The sequence below is a fragment of the Haplochromis burtoni genome, unplaced genomic scaffold (assembly GCF_018398535.1).
Source record: "Haplochromis burtoni strain Fernald_Lab_line unplaced genomic scaffold, NCSU_Asbu1 Contig_1, whole genome shotgun sequence".
Lineage (NCBI taxonomy): Eukaryota > Metazoa > Chordata > Actinopteri > Cichliformes > Cichlidae > Haplochromis > Haplochromis burtoni.
In genome coordinates this window covers 2,572,087-2,587,974 of record NW_024582362.1, presented here as the reverse complement: position 1 = coordinate 2,587,974, position 15,888 = coordinate 2,572,087, and the positions used below count along the sequence as shown (strand labels likewise).

At 41.7% G+C, this 15,888-nt stretch overlaps 3 protein-coding genes across 4 annotated transcripts; 1 reads left to right on the top strand and 2 right to left on the bottom strand.

Annotated features, from left to right (window-relative positions):
• The first annotated feature begins 3,752 nt into the window (after positions 1–3,752).
• On the top strand, positions 3,753–4,488 carry urad (ureidoimidazoline (2-oxo-4-hydroxy-4-carboxy-5-) decarboxylase). Its single transcript, XM_005912230.3, has 2 exons — positions 3,753–3,996; positions 4,127–4,488. Exons 1-2 carry the CDS (start codon positions 3,822–3,824, stop codon positions 4,474–4,476), a joined length of 525 nt encoding a protein of 174 aa, XP_005912292.1. The 5' UTR covers positions 3,753–3,821; the 3' UTR covers positions 4,477–4,488.
• Positions 4,489–5,063: 575 nt separating this feature from the next.
• Positions 5,064–9,597, bottom strand: pdx1 (pancreatic and duodenal homeobox 1). The gene is made up of 2 exons (XM_005912229.2): positions 7,435–9,597; positions 5,064–5,443 (listed from the first exon to the last, which is right to left on the bottom strand). The coding sequence occupies exons 1-2, from the start codon at positions 7,823–7,825 to the stop codon at positions 5,064–5,066; spliced, it is 771 nt and encodes a 256-aa protein (XP_005912291.1). The 5' UTR covers positions 7,826–9,597.
• A 127-nt stretch (positions 9,598–9,724) lies between these two features.
• On the bottom strand, positions 9,725–15,383 carry si:ch211-140b10.6 (uncharacterized LOC102298887). 2 transcript variants are annotated; one of them, XM_005912232.3, is made up of 3 exons: positions 15,333–15,383; positions 14,713–14,787; positions 9,725–10,264 (listed from the first exon to the last, which is right to left on the bottom strand). In XM_005912232.3, exons 2-3 carry the CDS (start codon positions 14,727–14,729, stop codon positions 9,916–9,918), a joined length of 366 nt encoding a protein of 121 aa, XP_005912294.1. In that variant the 5' UTR covers positions 14,730–14,787; positions 15,333–15,383; the 3' UTR covers positions 9,725–9,915. The 2 variants fall into 2 exon arrangements, with proteins under 2 accessions (XP_005912294.1, XP_005912293.1); XM_005912231.3 differs by having other exon boundaries at positions 15,234–15,367.
• Between the last annotated feature and the right edge of the window lie 505 nt (positions 15,384–15,888).

Here is a 15,888-nt window from a genome sequence, read left to right as displayed (position 1 = left end):
ATGTGTATATCCTCATCATTGAAAGAGTGTCCACTGGCCTGTAGGTGTAAATAGACTGCAGAGTCCTGGCCTGACGAAGTAGCTCTTCTGTGTTGTGCCATCCGCTTCGCCACAGGTTGTTTGGTTTCCCCGATGTATAAATTCTGGCAATCCTCCTGGTACTTAACAGCGTACACTATGTTACTCTGTTTGTGTCGGGGGACCCGATCCTTGGGGTGGACCAATTTTTGGCGCAGCGTGTTTTGGGGTTTAAAAGCCACAGAGACCCGGTGTTTAGAAAAAATGCGTCTCAACTGCTCCGATACTCCTGACACATACGGGATCTCTACAGGTTTTCGCTTGGGCAGCGGTTGTCCTTCTCTCCTGGATTAGCTGGAGCTTTCTTTAGGTGCCTTTCCAGCTTTGACAAAAGTCCAGCTGGGATAACCACATTGACTCAGGGCCTTCTTGATGTGCTGTTCTTCTGCCTCCCTGGCCGCTGTGTGTGTAGGGATCATGTTCGCTCTGTTTTGTAGCGTCCTGATGACGCCCAGTTTGTGCTCCATGGATGATGAGAGTCAAACCTTAAATACTGATCCGTATGCGTAGGTTTACGGTACACATCAGCTTTTAGATGTCCCCCATTAGTCATGGAAATCTCACAGTCTAAGAAGGCTAACCTGCCACTTATTATATCCTCCCTTGTGAATTTGATGTGTCGGTCCACCGAGTTAATGTGACCCCAGAGATTTGATTTTCACCCAGGTTTCATCCACATATCTGAACCAATGGATTGGTGGTGTTCCAGGGTAGGATAGCAAAGCCCTCTTTTTCCACTTCTTCCGTGGACGAAACGTTTCTCCCACAAAAAGCTACGTTCAGATAAACAGAATCAAGTTTTGAAGATTTACTTACCTGGATGATTGAGCATGCATCAAGACATTTACAGCTACTCTGACAGCTTTGTGAAGAGATTTCTACACATGCTGGTGGAGTTTGGTTGCAGTTATTAAGTCAAAGAGGGGGTCGAGACAGGTTCTGAGTGCTACTTGAAAAACTCAGTGTAAATGTTTTGAGGCCTCCAAGGCAATGCTTCCCCTGCCTCCTCATTTGATCTGTAGCATTAAGCTGTTCAACCATTACTCATTGTAAGATCAACTCTTCCTGTATAAATGCAGTAACCGCAAATGTCACTGCCCCCAGTGTCCAAATGTGCAACAACACAAAACAAAAACAATAAATGGCTCTTACACCCATGGCTGCTGTATTATGCTTTTTTTGGTTTCATGGTGGCCACGTTGTTATCCTGTACAAGCCAGACCTGCTCTGAGCAAATTGTCAGTGCAGGGAAGCCCCCAACTTCTTCGTTGCCATAACAGTGGTGTTGTTTTCTTCTTGCTCCTGGCAATGAGCATTGAAAGTTTAAAGTGAATGAAAAAGAGAGAGAGAGAGAGAGAAGCTATGTGACCACAGATTTTTATACTCATGCTCAAAGTATTTCCACCCACGGAAAGTCTGCTTATCATGAAACCAGTCTCTCCTTTACTCACAAATGAAATGTTTGCCTGACTGTATAATACTTTCTCTGCTATAACATTGTATCTAAAACAAACAAATAAATAAATAAATGTCTGTGCACACCTAAATGAGTCTGCTCTTTTCCTGTGTTTCTAGTTAGAGGTGCTGTATTCCATCTGTAAAGCCTCTCTTAGATGTATGGAGTAAGCATGAGCTCCCATGTGACATGACCTCCTTTGTATAGGTGAGGCAATTTGAGCCACTTTGGTTGTGCAGATAAGCAGCATTTGATCTTAAGCCTGTTTCAATAACAACCCCTGGCTCCAGAATGTGCTGAGTCTCCTCCTCTCTAATAGGAAAGTTGCTGTCACTGTTAACAGACCCAGATTTTGCATGTGTTTCTTTGAAACTGGTGTATCAGTGTGAGGACGTGATCTTCAACATTTCCTGCTTGCCTGGTGATACGTCCTAATTTTCCTTACCTCGGCTGAATTGTTGTTTAATTTAGGTAATTGTGTGATCTGCTACTAAATGTCAGGTTAGGCCGCACCAGCGTGGGAGTGGAGATCCACTCTAGTCCAGCTATTTCCTGTTGAGTCCCAGAAGTAATTGATTGGTGGGTTTGGGGCCCTTTTCTTTAAAGGGGATAGAAAGGAGGAAATATGCATGCAGAGAGACTGGATGGGAAAGGGTTGTAGAATACTTTTGAACTGAAGCCCACAGTTGGAGGAAAGCTTTTTTTCTTTTTATTTGGCTGGTTTTGTTTTAAAAATGCTTTAGTTTTACCAGAAGGAAGATTCATTTCAGGGCTATGTGTTGCTTTAAAAAAAGAATTGGACTGAAAACTGCTAGAAGTAACCAGTGCAGCTTTAGGAGGAATAGCCTACCCTGTAATGAGGAGGTGGCCAACCTCATTAAAGAGACTGAGAGTTGCATTCCCAGGATCTTGTGTGAAAACTCCCTCCCCATTAACTCAAGGCCCATTAAGGTAGATGAAAACTCTTTCTCAGGAAGATGCTGAACTAATTTTTGATTGGCTGACAGGCTGATAATGCTAAACATTATGTCCTCGGGCTGCTGGCCAGAATTACACCCCCAGCCCACTAGCCTGCCTTGAAAGAAAAATAAGTCTTGTCTATCTTATTTCCAGTGAGAGTGTGGTGCTCACTAATAAAACTTTTTTTTTTTCTTTTTTTGGACTGAGGCAGTTTTTGCCCATGTGATTTTGTGCAGTAGTAAATCTGTGTAGGAATTAGGTGTCCTGCCAACCATGTTTATACAGCATCATAGTGATCAGCCTTCCTAATTCCCTGCGGGTTAAATTGCCATGTAGGTGGAGTAGTGGAGTTGCAGTAAGAACATTTCCCCCTGCATACCAGGAGAATGAACATTTGGAGGCAGAGAAACATGATTGCAGGTATGTGAGTATTTCAGGATCCTGCAGAATTAATGGCAATCACAAATTTTAAATGAAGATTTTTCGTACAATGTGATGCAGTATATGATGCCACTAGGAGAAAAGCTGTGTTCTACTTAAAAGTAGATTTTACTAAATGACAGTAATGAAGTACATTTTTTTAATGTTTCCTTTTTTAAAGTGGCGGAACTAGAAATCTTTAAATGGGGGCAAATGAGGGGCAAGAGGTCCAGGCAGGGTGGCACATACCTGTTAAGTAAAGCATGTAAAAATATGTAAATAGAGTCAACAAAATATCCACAAAACTATTTATTGTATCATTATCGTCATTATCGGGTCTAAGAAAACAAAGATTGTAGGTAGGTTTACACAATTAGTTTTAGCCATTCAGACTTAAAGAGCCTCGTTCAGGAAATGTGATCCCCTGAATTTGTCTGAAAATGCCATCATTTTCAGTGCAGGTCTTTTAGCTTACGTAAAATTTTCCTGCAGCTCTATCGCTACAGGCTATTCTCATGTAGGATCTGTCTGCTTCTTCCACCACTGAAGCCTTATCATGATCTCAATACCGGCGTCGCGCTGTTTTAATGGATAGCCGTCTGATTTATATTCTTTGCTGACCTTTGTTCAGCGCTAGGGGACGCCAGAGCTCAGAATTGTAATGCTGAATAAGGACCCTGCAGCTAAAATTTAAATCACTGTTTTCCTCCTATTTTACACTCAGCTAACTGTTCTTTCCAGTGTCAGATGATAGTTTCCATAAGAAAATATTAACCACTGCCAGACTATCCGGGGAGGGTGGGGGGTGTTCTGTGTGTCCAGCGGTGCGTTAACCCTTGTTGCAAAGTGTTGCGTAAAGGTCAACAAACACTGCCTGTGGCACCACTGAAGACTGTTCCCATAAGTCATGGACATTTCAGCTGTAAATGCTCTTTCTTACGAGGATTTTGTGAACACTTTCGGTAACGTGGTGGAGAAATGTCCTGTTATAACAGCCGCTGTGTGGTCGAGGCGTCCGTTTGTGAGTTTAAATGCTCTGGAGGCTGCCATCAGTGACTTCATCGACGAGCTCCCAGAATCAGGTGATCCAAGGAATTAGTTTATTAACATTTCTACCCTCTGCTCGGGTTAATTTTTACGCGTTTGTTTAATAAGTAGGCTTGTATCAGTTTAATGCTCTAAACTGGCAGAAATGATCGGTTGTATGTGCAGGTAAAGAGGGGATCCTAAGGTGTCACCCCGATCTGGCCGGCAGGGACCTGCAGAGAGGCACCTTGACCCGGGAGTCGCGCCAGGAGCAGGCGGGAGCCGGAATGGACGCGCTGACCTCGGGGGAAGCCGAGCGCATGGCCCGTCTCAACGAGGAGTATAAAAAGCGCTTCGGCTTTCCATTTGTCATCTGCGCCCGGATGAACGACAAAGCGAACATCTTGCTGCAGCTGTCCGAGCGCTGCCAGAACGAGCGCGCAGTGGAGAGAGCGCGCGGCATCGAGGAGGTGAAGAAGATCTGCCGCTTGCGCCTCCAAAGTCTGCTGCTTACTGATGGCGCGAACAAATTATGAAGTGCCGGAGGTTGAGTTTTGCGCCAGTTTGCCTCTAAACCTCATCACTCCCAGGCTCAAAGGCTGTGGTATATTTTAATTCTGAATGTATCCATAAAATCTCAATCAATAAAACATGTGGATCATTGATTCTAATTAACAATCTCCATAATACAGCTTAGTGTATATACAAGTGTACACTGATGTATGGAAAACAACAGCACTGATAATCATGTCTGTGGTCCGCTGTCGGGAAAGGAGTTCGTGAATTTGTTGTCTCCGCGTGCCATCTGGTGTTGAACCTATCTCAGAGGATGTTTGGCGATGAAGAAACGTCAGTAAATAAGTCCTGAATCAACAGACTGTGGACTCCAGTCAGGGGGCTTCTGGTGGTCCAAGAGAAATTTCTGAAGGGTCCCTGTAAACGAGCACTTTACAGAAATATCCCCCCACCCCTAAATACCATCAATCTTTTCAGAAAAAAAATATATGTACATGTTTCCTAAAACTTGGATTTGAGTTTCAGTCAAAGTTAAAATGATCCCTTAAATATGAGTTCAGGTCTGAGTCTTAAAAATCTTAAAGTCTTAAAAATATATCCGCTGGATCTATGCGCTCTCTCTGGAGCCGGAGGCAGACAGACCGTGCAGAGGGGACACGGGGGGTGTGGTGGGGTGTGGTCCGTTTGAGGAGGAAACCCCTCCAGCGGCCTCCCCCTGGTCTCCAGAGGTGATGGAGGAGTCCTGGTCGGGGTCGGCCCCCCTCGCCCTCCTCCGGTCCTCCTCCTTCTTCCACTTCATGCGCCTGTTCTGGAACCAGATCTTGATGTGGCGCTCGGTGAGGCTGAGGGTCAGCGCCAGCTCCACGCGCCTCGGCCTCGAGATGTAGCGGTTGAAAAGGAACTCCTTCTCGAGCTCCAGCAGCTGGGCGCGCGTGTACGCAGTCCTCGTGCGTTTGTTTTCTTCATTCTCAGTCATCACGTATGACCCTAAAACCACACGGAGAATTAGCGCCCTTTAAAAACAAGAATATGTAATAAAAATGAATTTTTATTAAAATCTGAAGCACTTCAAGTGTAAATTTACATTTTTAATTGTAAACTATGAAAAGTGTTTTTTATTCATGTAAAAAATAAATCTTGAAAATGAATGTAAAGAAGAATCTCCAGCCACTCTTTATTTAACCAGTACTAACCAAATACTTGGCCAAAAAACAGGTGATTATTACGGGGGGTTATTCAAACAGGTTTAATTTAGATTTTAGGGGTGAAGATTATTATAGATTACTTGTTTTAGAGATTAAATTAACATTTTCTTCAAGGACAAAACATATTTCCCAGTGCACGTGATCACCCAGAGCTGAAATTCAAGCAGATTAATTACTGTGCATATCATAAACCACAATCAGGAAGTATTTACTAAAGTCACTGAAAGCTGTATATAAGTTTTAATTTTTTTTTTAAGTATTTTCATATTGTTGAAGATAAAGACCGAAACAATAGAAGTTTTTAGACGCCTTAGAAGAATCCATTGACCGCTTCTTTAAAATAAATGAATTAATTAATTACGTCCACAACTCGATGAGATCCACGTTTTAATGAACTGACTGTTAAAAAATGATCTCTTCCATTTTCAATTATATTTTTTACATTTAAAACAGTCAAGTAAAAAAAACAAAGATTTAAAATATTATAGAAAAGTAATTCTTGTCTTTATTTGCATGTTATCAGTCACGCATCAGTTAGTTTGAAGAGCTTCTAGAGCGTTTTATTTTACCTGAGGACCCTAAATTCCCTCATATAATTTGCTCATTTTGAACATCAATACAAGAAAGACTATTCATTCATTTATGACGTTGAATGTGCAGCTAAATTTGTATTTAATACGTTCCAAATAATAATAATAATTTAAAAAAATGCATTTAATATACATTTATTTTCAAAGTGAAACTGAAATACGCCATCATGCAGACTATTTTTAAATAGATTTACATAGTCAAGTTGTTAGAAATTAATATGAATCATGTGAAGCCACTGATGATAATTATTGCCTATTTGTAAGGCACTAATTTATAGTTTCGATTCTGGGCATCATTCCCGTTACCGTCGTTCATGCTAATTTTAAAAACTTTTGGTTTTTTTAAGTTCATAGTAACTGTTTCAAAATGTCATAGATAATAAGTTTACACTGTCCATTAAGTATCTCAGAATAATAAAACAACGTGGGCCTGCTATATCAGAGTGTAAGTTATTCCGTTTCGACTTTATGAGAGTGGCTCGTTCATACATGACGCTTCTATTGAGAGTTCTTTAGGAGAGAGAATCAGAAGAAATGTTTTCTGGGAATTTCATTCTGATGTAAGAAAAGTACGAGAAATTTATTTACTCTTTTTATTTTAGGAAAATATTTTTTTCCTAACGACGACACTGCTTTTACGCAAACTCGCTGCACGTAAAGCCTCTCCAAGTTTGTTGAAATTCAGTCCACTGAAAACTCTTCCCTAAAAAATACTTTCCTTAAAAAGTTCATTACATGTTAGAGTTTCTTTTTTTGTTCCACGTTATCAAGACCACATTAGAATTACAAACGACTTGGCAATATAAAAGACTATTATTAGGCTGCTCGTGGCTAAAGATAGCGTGATTTGTGAAAATGTTTTTGTACAAACAAAACTCACATTTTTGTGACGATAATACCTCATATGAAGCAACCGCTCACCTCCCGGGCCTTTTACAAAAATGACTGACAGGTAAACTGAAACACCCAGGATCATATTGTTGGGGCCATGATGTCATTAAAGGCCTCAGAAGGAGTTAGTTGAAAGTTATTTGTTATGTAGCTAAATTGTGCAAACATGACTGTCCCATATTTTAATTTGAAGCCCTCTTTGAACTCAAATTAAGAACTTTAACCCCCCTCAGTCAGATTCTGTAGTACGCTCATAATCACACTGTATACGCTGATTTGTTTGAGTGTTTACCTGCCCACTGTCCTTTCCAGGTGTGTGAGTGGGATTTAGTGGTTTTCATCCAGGGGAATGGCAGGTGATATCTGCTCTGTTCCACGGGGTCACTGTAGCCTGGAGGCGGCTGGAGGGTCTGCTGTTGCTGCTGGTGCTGGTGGTGGTGGAGGAGCTGGGGTACGCCAGGTTCCTCCCGCATACTCGGCAAACTGTAAGTGGTAGCAATGTCAGGAAGGCCGGCCTGCTCCAAGGCTCCCATGGACGGCGGTGTGTAGACGGAGTGGACCTGCCTGCTCATGTAGAGGCAGGGTGGCGGGCTGCTGTGGCTGTAGTCATCACCCTGTGATCTCTGGTACGCGCAGGAGTCTTTAAAAACCTGAGAGGGATAAAAGTGATCTTCCCGATTCATGGCTGGCGAGGACCCGTGTCTGCAGGGGGGCCGTTTGCGCACACACACGCACCGTAACCTGCGCCCTACCTCGGCGTAAACCTTCAGCCCTACCTGCCTCAGGCGCAACTGCGAGGCCCTTACTGCTCCACACAGGTGTGTCACTCTGCCACCATGTGATCCTGTAGCGCCCAAGCCATTGGTTTCACTATTTGCTCAAAAACGGCAGGCCGATAGCTCCCAGTTTCCAGGATATTCTGCAGCTCTGTGAGCTTTTTTTTCCAGCCAACTGAACAAGAGCGCGTAAATCAATGCTACTCTGTAAATACCGCAAGGTTTACCTGGCATCCACCTGTGTCTGACCCCAACAGCAGCAGCAGCAACAACAACAAAAACAGGTGACCGTGCAACTGCTCCTTCCACATGTGGGGCAAAAGAGGGAGTTATTAATCAAGAGCGTCTGGAAGGAGCACGAATCTCACGCAAGGCAAGCTGGATTGTCCTCAAACAGCACAGCCATCGACATTTTATATGGATATATCTCTCGTGTGCACACTGAGGTTGATAAATCGATACGTATGGGCGCAAACATTGGTTGACCCGCCAGATAAGAGACGTGGATGGAGAAACAGTTGTCTTGGAAACTCTGGCGAAAAGCTCAAACACCACACACAGCCCACTTTTTTCATTTATCTGCTTTTCCCCCCTCTAACGTTTAAAACGCGCCCATTATACTTTTGTAAATGCATCATTTAACACCATTTCGCACGCATGGACCCACGATCTCCGCACGCAGGTATCTTGGCGACAACAAACAAGAGCTCATGCGGCCACTTCGCTCGCTGCACTCTCGCCGGTGTTTGCTGGTCATTAGGCTTCAGCGGCGGCGTGTGCTCGCGCCATTAAATCAATTAGGCTGGAGTGACTGGACTGAACTCAATTAACAGCCGTGCGCGTGGAGCGTGTCTCCACAGCCCTCGAGCTCTCCGGTGTCGCCTTTACGCAACGCGGAGACGAACGCGATTTACTTATTTTTCAGGAAAAATTACAGGAAGATCGGGCTTTTACCTCGCTGGTGTGTATCAATAGACCGTATTTGCCCGGAGTTCTTCAGAAGCAATTATGCCACTTTCGACTGTATCTTAATGGGGCACTCAGCGATGCAATAAAGTTCAAGTAAACCAATTCTACACAAAACACCGCCTGCACTATGGCTTAATGGTGTTTATATTTGATTATTGTTTCAAAGAGGAAGGAAACAGTTAACCAGAGCCATTCTCCTCTACAGTGGAGACAACGTGATTTATGAAGCATGATGCGCCTCAGATGCACTTTAGCCAACTTTCAAGCTGCAGATTTTTTTTTCCCCTTATGTAATGGCCTAAGCGAGGAGTGACACACGGCTGTAATTGAGCCGTGTGTAATCAGGGCCAAAGAGCTTGACATTTGTCACGTTTATATAATGCTGTGAAACAGTAAAAAATAAAAAGGAGGCTAAATGGAGAGGACACTGAAGGCTTCGGCAAACGTCCACCCATCCTCAAACCTTACAAAAGGTGAAAATACTGTATGTGTTAAAGGGTTAAAATACTTCACTGCCACACATAATCCTCTGGAGACCACTGAACCACAAGCACAGGCGCATGTAGGAGTGTCGGGAAAACAAAGTTTTTTTTCCTCTCTCCTTTGACAAACAAAACCCTTTGTGATAGCTGGTGTATACATGTCAAAAAGTTGGACAGGCGATAACATGTGATTACCCAGTGGCGACTGCAGCGTGGCCTATGTAAACATCATGGCTAGTGAATAATAACAGAAAAATGGTAATGACATTATGATTGAAACAAAGCCTGCTCTTATGGGCGAAGCATAACTGCATCAAACTATGATGAAGAGAATGAAGAACATAAACGTGTGGGATGTGTTATTCAGACAAAAGTTTACTGGGGGGAGGGGGGGCAGCAACTGAACCCATCATGAGAGACAATTGTCCACCTTTACAATCCGGTGTAACAAGAACTTAAAGTTTCGTGTAGCTCATTCTGAGCAAAGTCAGCAGATCCTCTCAGGTTTAAGTCCACACACACACACACACACACAGTTGGGCTATTTTAACTCGTGGAGTTTGTGTGTGTGCGCGCGTCTTTGTCTCGGCTCGGTCTATCAGTGCGTCTCCGTTCTCTGTCGCCTCCGTGGCGTCTGTCTTTGTCTCTATCCAGCTTCTTATCTCTGTCTCTGCGGCCGTCCCTGTGATGATGTTTATGATCAATGTGGCCTCCATTACTCTTGTGATCTCTGGGAGGCGTCCTGCTGCGGCCTCTGTCTGGGGAATCGCTCCTCAGGCGCCCCCTTGCGGTGGAGTGTCCGGCTCCAGGCTCGCCAGTGCGGCGCTGCAGGCCGGTGGAGCGCAGCGTGTTGAGGAGGAAGCGTTTGTTGGTGCTTCGCAGAGGACATTTCAACCTGAAAGAGAAGTGAAGGACATGAGGTTAGTTAGACGTGTTACACTTACCCCTGCGACCATTAGAGAGACAGATGGATGGTCGTCACTGAGGTCAGAGCTAATAACCGCCACACAGGACTCACAGGACAGATTCATCTTTAAAGGTCCTCGCAGACAGAGCTGCAGCCACCGCTGAGGATACTGAGTGTTTCTGCTCTTTCCGCCTTTGAATCCTCATGAAACTGATTAAAAGCTGGCAGTATTTTATGGGCTGACTCCAGCATTAAGCCTCCCTCAAAATCAATAAACAGTTCTGTGATTTTCCACACAGATTTTATCTTCAGAAATAGACATTAGACATCTCTTTGTGGTATTTCAAATATATATTTTTTAAAACTTAAAAACTCACACTCAGTGGCTTAAACTGGGTGATTTGGATTCATGACATCAGTGTCAGATTGTCATACAGGTTTAATTGAGATCAAAATGTTTTACAGCAAAAACTTGATGGAAAAAAATGACAATTTTAGTTTCAAGTTTGACTACTTTAAATGTAAATATGAGTGAGATAAAAAGTAGCAATAACTACACAGTGCAGACAAGATCAAACATTCCAGGATTTGCCAGGACATCATGGTGTTTTTACATATTACCAAACTGGTTATATATAGAATAGAATAGAATAGAATAGAATATATGACCCTAGATTAGTTAGAGAACCTTATTAATGGCCTTAAAGCATGAACTCAGTGCAGAGAAAAGCCAAAAGCAAAGCAAACGTTTTTAAAACTGTATTTTTGCTAACAAGAAATTAATTGTCTCGCATGCTTGTTACACAATACCAAACATTTAACTACAGGCAAATTAATGGAAATAAACCCCCAATATAAAGCATTTTAGTAAGAGATCTAGTGACTGAAAGCCATGACATAAAATTTACATTTACATTCATATTTAAACCATTTAGTTCCCTGAGGATGGCTCCTGGAAGAGACGACTACCACCGGGATAGAACTTTTTCATCACAGGAGAAAAGCCATCGTTTAAAATCTTCACATTGACTTTCAATGAGGGGACAAACCATGCTAGGAGACTGCTCTCTGCCACTCAGGCGCTTATCCACCAGTCGAGAATACGACCACTTGCTCTCAAATGTGCACTGTTCATTGTAATGAGGGATGAATGCAGTGCAGCTCTACTGTAATTGTTTTACAGTAGGGCGGTTCTTGGTGACAGTCTGATTACATCCTGCACTGACATCCTCATTCATCTGAGAAGGAGTTGCTCTTTACTTTTACTGGGTGCACTAATGCACGACCATCACTTTTATCAAATGTGTGCAGTCGACCACAGCTTCCAACCCCGTTTTACTGATGCCTTTCCCATTGATCTAAATAGCAGAGAGCAGCATGGGACCATAAATCTAAACACATTCAATGAAAAATCAATCAGTGCCTTCCATCTGTCCTCCTATCAGTATCAGATATTCTTTTTTTAGTACAATAACTTTATTGTATGTAATGAATCCATGCTTCCTCCTTCAAAATGAGTTACAGGCCCTCCGAGTACGCCTTTTTATAGTCTACAGTATTTCTCCAGAATTTTTGAATACTCACAACTTAGGAGGTGAAAAACAAATTGGAGCTTTGTTAAAAGCAGCAACCAAACCGATGTAACGCCTACTGCAAGTGTCAGGAGCTCAAGTTTTAAAAAGGATATATTAGAGTTTCAAAAGCAAAACTGCACTAATTTAATATCTGTGCCATAGGATAACACAAGCAGGCCTTTATACCCTATTTTCTTTTCTTTATCTGTTTTTTGGTCCAAAAAAATAAAAAAATAAAAAAAATAAAAATAAACATTTGGGTCAATTTTAAATGTCAGATTGGAGGCAGGTCAAAACAAGATATATCATTTACCTACATTTTTACACTGGGGCCACCTTCTCCTTTGAAATCAAAATCATTTTCTAACACAGTCATGATTTAATACTACTTTCACTCTCACAGATTTTAAATTTGTGCTGTTTTGCTATTGAAGCTCGGATATATTCCATAATATTGATGCTCAAAGTTTGCTCAGGGGCTATAGAAAAACACATTACACTGCCTCTACTATGAACATCCTGTCTAAGATCATTAAGGACAGCGTAATGGGTATGTGTGTCTATTTTAACTTTCACTTCAAGTTAAAATAAGTTTGTATTTGATGCATCTTATTTGTATGCACTGCTCAGGGAGATGCTCCAAATGTCATTGTGCACCTGTACAGAGACAAATACATGCATTCTCTCCTATTGTAGGATGTGACATTTTGAGCAGGTGTAAAGTTTATATGGTTGCACTTTTTAAACGGAGTATAAATTAAATTAAAGGTTCATTTTACGTAGATATATGTTGTAGAAGAAGTTATGAGGGCTTAAGACGGTAGAAGAAATAAGCCAAATTAAAAAGTGCCAAAATCTGACCCACTCATGTCCTCTTTGAGGGACTGCAACACTCAAAATTTTCATTCTGAAGGTAACATTTTGGGTTTATTAACCACACTAAAATATATATATAAATAAATAAATATATATATGTATACACGTGTGTGTGTGTGTATTTTGTTGTTTTAGTATGGAATGGCTCTGCTCTCACTGTACTCACTCCTCCTGATGAAACACCAGGAGTTGTGTGACTGTCACATAGATACTTTTTCCCATTATCCCATTACTTAGATCATAATCTGAATCAGCAGGACCTGCCTAGGATTTTCCTACATGTTATGGATGCCAATTACTTAACATGTAGTGTTAAGTAATTGTGGTGCACCTTCGACCTTCAGTCATTTTTATTTGTCCTCCCTGTTCGCACTGGATTAAAATTTGAGGTGGGTGGATCAATCCAAAGATAGTATCGATAGTATTGATACCAACACTGGTTTAGACACATACTAGCACAATAGGAACGATGCTTTGCTTCTATCCTCTAAGTTCAGTATGTAGCCCAGGGAATTGCTTTAAATCATTTTTTAGTGAAAAATATATTTCAGGAATTCACTATAAAAAAATTACAGGAATCTTTTTTAGTGTTAACCTCCACATCAATTTTATTTATAGCTTATAACACATTTAAGCTAGAGAATCTAACCTAGCGTGCTGCAGAGACAGGCACATTTACACTGCAAGTCTCCAAAAAACCCAATGCCACAAAAAGCTAAAAGATGCATTTTTATGTGTTAACTAATTGTAGTGAAAAGTAACAATCACAGCGATTTAATGCTCATTAAATCTGTTGCAAATGAATGACGATTCATTCATTTTCCTTTACAAGTTAAAATTAACGGTATTGGTAGGGCTGCACGATTAATCGTTAGAAAATCGCGATCTCGATTCATACTTATGTGCGATCTCATTTCCAAATGACAACGATTTTAAAAAAAAAAAAAAAAATGATGACGATTGTACCGCATTTTGATCCGGGACGTAATCTGCATGAAAACAAGCGCTCACTCTTCCTGCTCAACAAATGACAAGGGCGAACATGATGTTCTTATGTTTCAGGTACATGGGCCAGACATGGCCGTCAAAAAGGCTAGGTGGGTCTGGTACCAGGTAGTTTCTTGAGCAGAAGCTGTGCCATGTGATGCTAAAATTAGCAGGGAAAAAACAACGGAGAGCACGTCAGGGATGACGAGAAAGTGACAGGAGAAAATCCGTCCCGGTCAACCACCCAAACATCAATAACGGGAACCTTATACAGCGCTTCCCTATACCTATACCCGTCGAACTCCCGCAGGCACAAAGAAATTAGGAGGCTCTTACATATCACCTGACCAAAGATATGGCTCCCATCAACACTGTGCAAAACGAGGGATTTAGGAAAGTGATCAACGCCGTAGACAAACGCTACACAGTGCCATCCCGCAACTATTTTTCTATTGTTGCACTACCTGCTCTATACAGGCAGTGTCGAGCAACGGTGGAGACGGAATTTCAAGCAGTACAACATTTTGCGGCAACAACAAAACGTGAGACATTTGTTGTTTTTATGTTTATTTATTGTTTTTATGTTCAGTCTCAACTGTTACGAAGTTGATGTGCAGTTAATAAGTGCAATAAATATTTATACTGGAAATATTTATACTGGAATTTATACTGTATACTGGAATTATTATACTGGAATTATACTGGAATTTATACTGTATACAATAAATATTTATACTGGAAAAGAAAATCGTGAGAGAATCATGATCTCAATTCTAAGCCAAAAAATCGTGCAGCCCTAGGTATTGGTATCAGCAATACTCGCCATCTATGTACTTGGTATCAGATCGATACCAAAAATCTGCAGTATCGCACACTACTGCAGCCATTTTCATTAGTTCAAGTGCAATGCACACATTATGTGAGGCTCAACTACCAAGCCTTCTTACTAAAGCAGATAAGTAAGAGTCAGACAGATGGCATGTCAGACACTGTGCTCACCATCCTGCAGGGCCCATGGTCTCTGCTCTCACGCGGGCTCTGTCAGTCTCCCTGAGGAGCTCCTCCACTGCACGCCTAGATGGATAAATAAAGAGGAAAAAACGTCAAACACTGTTCACGTGAAGGGGAGGGAAAATGAGAAGCCGAGGACAAAGATGGCGCAAATCCTCAAGGGGGAGCCAAGGGGAGAATAATCTAATTAAGTGAGAGAAAACGGAGTGATGCGGAAGAGAAAGTGAATCATCAGGAGCAAAAGGGGAACAGTGTCCTGGTTTGACACGAGCTGCTGAATCGGCACAATCCCAGCAGAGGAGACCCGCTGATCTACTTTTATACAGGACAGGGAGCTCATGGTGTGTGCCACCACGAAGGCATGCTTTCCATACAATCACAAGCTCGTCTAACAACACAATAAATGAGCATCTTTTTTTACCGACGGAGCGTTGTTACAGATTTAGAGGAAACCTGCGTTCACCAGTGCGCAAATACCAAGTGAGGACAAATATTAACACACTACATACTTTTCCAGCTCATTATCTTCTGCCATCGCGATCACACGCAAACTTAATTGCGGTAAAATCGATGGATGGTCGTTAATTAACCCAACATCGCTTGTTTACCTCCTCGCGAGGTCCTCCGACCGAGGACCCCGATGATTTTTGCTGCCCTGAATAATGCCCGATCATTTTTAGCTTCACCTTCCACCCGTTTCTCTTTTTATGTTTTCTACCATCTCCCAAATAACTTTCTTGGTCAGTAACCGACTAAATCGTTATAATAAAAAAAAAGAAATCATGATATTTCAGTATGGGCTCATTTTATCACACAGTTAACAAAATCTACCCGTTTAGGAAAACGAAAGCGATGCCGTAGTGGTTATTTTTAATTCCCCATTTTACGGTAAACTGGTATAAAGCTGCTGTGTGCATCAAAAATATTAGCTTAACTTAAGAAGTTGGCAGTGTTTTTGTCGTCATTATTTCTGACCATCAACCGACCTAAATTCTGGTGAGGTTTCTTTATTTCATTGCACTGCTTGGTGAATGTTATACGTCAGTGGAAAGGTTTTTTTTGTGCTAATTAACTATTAACATCTCTCAAAACTTGTTGAGAAAGGGAGACACTCTCATCTTTAAAAGCGGCATTTATCCAAAACTGAAAGCTGCAATATTAAGT

Coding starts and splice junctions, on each gene's coding strand:
- urad (XM_005912230.3), top strand. CDS start 3,822: ATGGACATTTCAGCTGTAAATGCTCTTTCTTACGAGGATTTTGTGAAC. Junction 3,997..4,126: donor CGACGAGCTCCCAGAATCAG/GTGATCCAAGGA, acceptor TTGTATGTGCAG/GTAAAGAGGGGATCCTAAGG.
- si:ch211-140b10.6 (XM_005912231.3), bottom strand. CDS start 15,259: ATGGCAGAAGATAATGAGCTGGAAAA. Junction 14,788..15,233: donor GAAGATAATGAGCTGGAAAA/GTATGTAGTGTG, acceptor TTATCCATCTAG/GCGTGCAGTGGAGGAGCTCC. Junction 10,265..14,712: donor ACCATGGGCCCTGCAGGATG/GTGAGCACAGTG, acceptor CTTCTCTTTCAG/GTTGAAATGTCCTCTGCGAA.
- pdx1 (XM_005912229.2), bottom strand. CDS start 7,825: ATGAATCGGGAAGATCACTTTTATCCCTCTCAGGTTTTTAAAGACTCC. Junction 5,444..7,434: donor CTGGAAAGGACAGTGGGCAG/GTAAACACTCAA, acceptor GTGTGGTTTTAG/GGTCATACGTGATGACTGAG.